This window comes from Notothenia coriiceps, unplaced genomic scaffold (assembly GCF_000735185.1).
Source record: "Notothenia coriiceps isolate Sejong01 unplaced genomic scaffold, NC01 NC01_scaffold00038480, whole genome shotgun sequence".
Classification (NCBI taxonomy): Eukaryota; Metazoa; Chordata; class Actinopteri; order Perciformes; family Nototheniidae; genus Notothenia; species Notothenia coriiceps.
In genome coordinates this window covers 1-4,576 of record NW_011371181.1, presented here as the reverse complement: position 1 = coordinate 4,576, position 4,576 = coordinate 1, and the positions used below count along the sequence as shown (strand labels likewise).

Sequence of the window (4,576 nt, the reverse complement as noted above, 5' to 3'; positions counted from 1 at the left end):
CTTATATGTGTTTTATTTTTTGTATTGTTACAGTTTTACAAAGTAAAAGAAGAACAGTAAAATCAAGAAAGAAAACCTTAAATTTTTATTGGAGGACTTTTAAATGTTAGCTAACTGTCTAGCTAGCGCATAGGGATACGCGCTGTAAGGGCAGAACACAGACTGTTGGTTGACTCCGGTGTGTCGGCATGTCTGCACAGGACACAAAGGCGCTTAGGACGAACAACAGTAATGAAATAGAATAATGATCAAGATGCTAACCTGAGCTGTGTGCGCTGTGAGCCGGAGACGAAGTCTTCGAGGGTCGCTCACTGCAGCCGAGAGAAACATTTATAAGAGCAGGAATTTGGTGGCAACACACACACACAAAAATAAATCAGCATTTGGAGGTTTGTATTAGTAAGAACAAACACAACAAAGATTGATGGGAAAGACAAACAAGAGAGGTTAAAATGATGTTAACAAGCTTCATCAGCAAACATTAACACATCTCTACAGAGAAGATGCAAATAGTTGAAATGCAGCCAGATAAACCAAACACAGTTATCCTATTAAGACCTAGTTCCTCTTGACCTATCTAACCTCCTATGGCCGTTATAGAGGGAATACTTTCTCGCTGTTTTCTCCTGAAGCTTCACTCGTTCCTATGCTGTTGATGCTTACCTTAGTAGCTCCTTGCTGCCACTAGTGTTTGGCTCCTTTAAAAGTGCATGCTGAACAAGACCAGTCAAGCTGGCAATCTGTTGCTCCATAGCCTTCATTCGCACTCTGCAGAAACATCAGAAAATTCTACTTTTATCACCTATTGGATATCACAGCTGCCACCAGAGCAAATATCAGCTCAGAATGGAAATGGAGGCACAGCTAAATCAATTAAATGTGATGTTTTTTGTGATTTTAAAAGGATAACAAAGTGGAATTGATTTGCAATTATGCCCCGAGTAAATATTGATCAAGTAAATAGTGTCTGAATCACAACAATGCAGCACCCCTTGACTTGAGTCTTTCCACAATCAGAAAGAGGCTTGAGTCCAAATGGAGAAAAAAAACCAGATGAGAGAAAAGCCCTGAGATCGAGACGGGGTCATTTTGTTTTTTAAATAAAACGAGTGTTTGTCACAAGTGGTGGTCGCCCTGAAGACCATGAGTGGACAATTGGATAAATACACTGCCTAAAGAAAGCCAAACACCAGAGGGATGAAGAGTAGAACTAACACCCAGATTGCTTGGTGAGCCTACAGGTTGGAAAGCTTAGATTGTTTATCTTGAGGAAGGACAGGCGGTCAGCTGAGGACTCGGTGTGGTTGGACAGACAAAAGGTCGGCCGGACCTCAGCATATTTCACATGTTGGGACTATGTTTATTTAGAAAGGTAAGTACAGTACTTTCCCACTCAAACTCCAACACTTTCTTCTCCCAGGGCATCGGCTGCCCAGGTGGTCCGGCCTGATCGCGTTGACTGATTGAGCCATTTCAAATACTTATTCAACCCTGGTCAATATTTTCTTTGGTTTTCCTAGGTAAGCAAATAGCCTGCCTTTAGTTAAACCCACGTTTGTCCTGCTAAGTGGCAACAATCCATCTTTCTATGTTTATGTGCTCTCAGTCAGACTGGATAAACCGAACCCAGGTACCGAAGCGTCTGCAGTGGGTTTGTTGTTAGAACAATAGCCACAGAGTAACAGAATAATATACAGTGGATTAATGGGGTCTCCAGATGCTATACGGTTTCAGTGGTTGCAGCTACGTCTGGGTCTACACATTCTGTAATAACCAACAGAGACTGTGAAAACAAGGGTCAGATAAGCAGAACTTGTTATACACACAAACCGCACTGATGCATAATCATGTCTGCAGAACCTGACGCTCAACACACGCTGGGTTATAGTTTTGGATGATGGGACAGTCAGCAGCTCGTTGTTAGGATGAATCTGGGATGCAGAGTTAGTCCATGCTCCCATGCGACGTCTAAATAACATTATATTTAACCAGCCTATTCGTCCTCCTTACCGTGTGTGGTGCTCATTGGCAGGTGGGATGGGCCCCTGCAGGTGGCCCTGGATGTCGGACACCACAGGGGATCCCATGTTGTTTCGAGGCTTGGTTCCTGACACTTCCTCCTTCCTGAACGACTGGCGCACAGGTGAGCTTCTCTCCATGGGAACGCCATGAGGAGGAACGCCATGAGGAGGCATCCCATGAGGTGGAACGCCATGAGGAGGCATCCCATGAGGTGTCATCCCATGAGGGGGCATCCCATGAGGTGGCATCCCATGAGGTGGAACGCCATGAGGAGGCATCCCATGAGGTGGCATGCCGTGAGGAGGCATCCCATGAGGAGGCATCCCATGAGGAGGCATCCCATGAATAGGCATCCCATGAGGAGGCGGGCCATGAGGATGTCCTCCATGGATGTCAATCATCCGTACCTCAGCCATGCGGTGCGGGGATGGCGGGGGAGTCTTGGATCCCAGAGTTGGAAGCTGGCTGTTTCTGGACTTCTGCCTGTAGAGGGAGGGATGCTCCATACTGTCTGTGGGACTCGGCCCGCTGTAAGAGCCTGTGGAGCGGATGGAGGCTCTGTGAAATCCCCCCATGCCATGATCTGGAACATCAGAACCAGGATTGGGGTGCGGTCCGTGAGCCATCCTGCCATCTTGGAGCAAGTATGGATCCGCGTACAAGCCCTCGTTGCCCCTGGACAAACTGTGGGTTTTACCCCCTCTGTCTTCATCCGGTTTGACGTCCCTTCTCTCCAGGATGGCGCTGGGACACGGGGAGATGGAGCGGGGACTGGCGTTAGGAAGACGCTCTCTTGGGATGGTGGCGCTTCCAGGTGTGGGGCCCTGTCGCGGGCCGAAGGGGATTCTGGAGGGGGACGGGGGCATGGAGTGGGTGGTCGGGGGAAGTGCTCCCTGCATGGGGTGGTGAGCGGGGGGGCCCATAGGGGGCTGTCTCAGAGGATGAGGCCCATCACGAACAGCATGCACCATCTCACTGTGCATCTGTAGAAGCACAAAAGCAAGCTGTTAGTCCAAAGTGCTTCACATACACATTTCACAGAAAATGTGCATCACACATAATACAGATACCAGTAAAAGACAAACTAACTAAAAATAATATTTTATAATTATTTTATTCTTGCTTTGATCAGTCCTGCATGTTCTATGACTGTTTTTAGGTTTTAGGTGGAGGTCTATGAGTCCCATGAGAAGGAGAGGAAGATCATGAAGCTGCCGTTGAAGATTAAAACTGGAACATCACCCATGAGAAAGGTTTGTTGTATCTTATTATGAATCTTGCAGTAAATGTATAAACACATACGCAACCTTCAACACTGTATTAAAAAACAGACATGGTGTTATCATTCTTGTATTTTATTATTATTTTATTCTTGTTTTATTCAGTCCTGCGTGTTCTATTTAATCACAAAGCTATGTGTTACTCTGATATAAGTATTGTTTTTAGTTATTGTAAATTGAGTGTGTTTGGTTTGTGAAGCACTTTGAGTTACCTTTGAGTATGAAAAGTAAAAAATCCTTTATTTTTAGGTCTCTCCGATAAACCAGACTGCATATTTCTGCCAGCTTGAGGGCTTCAGCTACTGTTTATTTTGTATATATTCTGTATTTCTTGACTGAAGTGGCCTTGAAACAAAAACAACTCGGTTTACACTGTTGCTTTTCAAAGAAACTCTGCTCGTCAGCAATTTCTCCAGAAGCAGAAAATAGTTACTCACAAAGCTACAATCCCCAGATACACAGGATAACATTTCACTCAAAGTCCTGGATCTTATGCACTAGGGCTGTACCCGAATATTCGACTATTCGAATATTCGTTCGTTGGCAAACTATTCGGGTTTCAATTTCATTATTCGGATATTCGTTTTTTTCCATTTTTTTCTAAATGTATGCTATTAATAAAAGCGAATTGCCATATTCTTATACTATATTTATACTTTTGAATTGCACTGTTAAAATGCGGAAATATATACAATCTCAGCCTCTGCTCCTGACATCGCGTTCACTCAGTCACGAACGCAAACGACACGCTTCACCTCGTTTCACACACCTGAACACAAAATGCCGAAGACCTCAGATGTGTGGGACCATTTTAAATTGGACTACGGTAAGAAGAAGGCAGTGTGCCAAATATGCGATAAGAAACTGGCCTACCACGGTGGCACAACAACTCTGAAAAGTCACCTGGATGCTGTAAGTATTAGCCTAGCTTAGCTTAGCTGTTGTCAAGTTGCCATGATGAAGCTGCTTTATCCGCCGTTTAAACAGTAACGCTACACATGATAAAAACGTGCACTTACTTTGCTTGGAAAATAGTTGCAAGCAAGCAAATTGTTTTTTATATTAATTTTTTTAATTTTATCCAAATAGTGAAAATAATAGGAGCAATGTAGGAACATCTGGGGCAATGGCATAAAGTTGAGTAGCTCAGCCTAATAATAACTTGTGCAACGCATCCCAGCCTTCAACAATACAGCAGACCCTACAGTTACCCTACAGAGGACACATTTAGTTTTAATGTTTGCGAGTACTGAGACAATAAATAAATATAAATC

At 44.1% G+C, this 4,576-nt stretch overlaps 1 protein-coding gene across 1 annotated transcript; it reads right to left on the bottom strand.

The window, feature by feature from the left end:
• Nucleotides 1-261: 261 nt before the first annotated feature.
• Nucleotides 262-3,005, bottom strand: LOC104968243 (sickle tail protein homolog; the record flags this gene model as incomplete). The annotated part of the gene is made up of 3 exons (XM_010797819.1): nt 262-311; nt 664-768; nt 2,011-3,005. Coding segments are annotated over 3 exons (1,150 nt in total), but the record flags the coding sequence as incomplete, so codon positions are not given.
• Between the last annotated feature and the right edge of the window lie 1,571 nt (nt 3,006-4,576).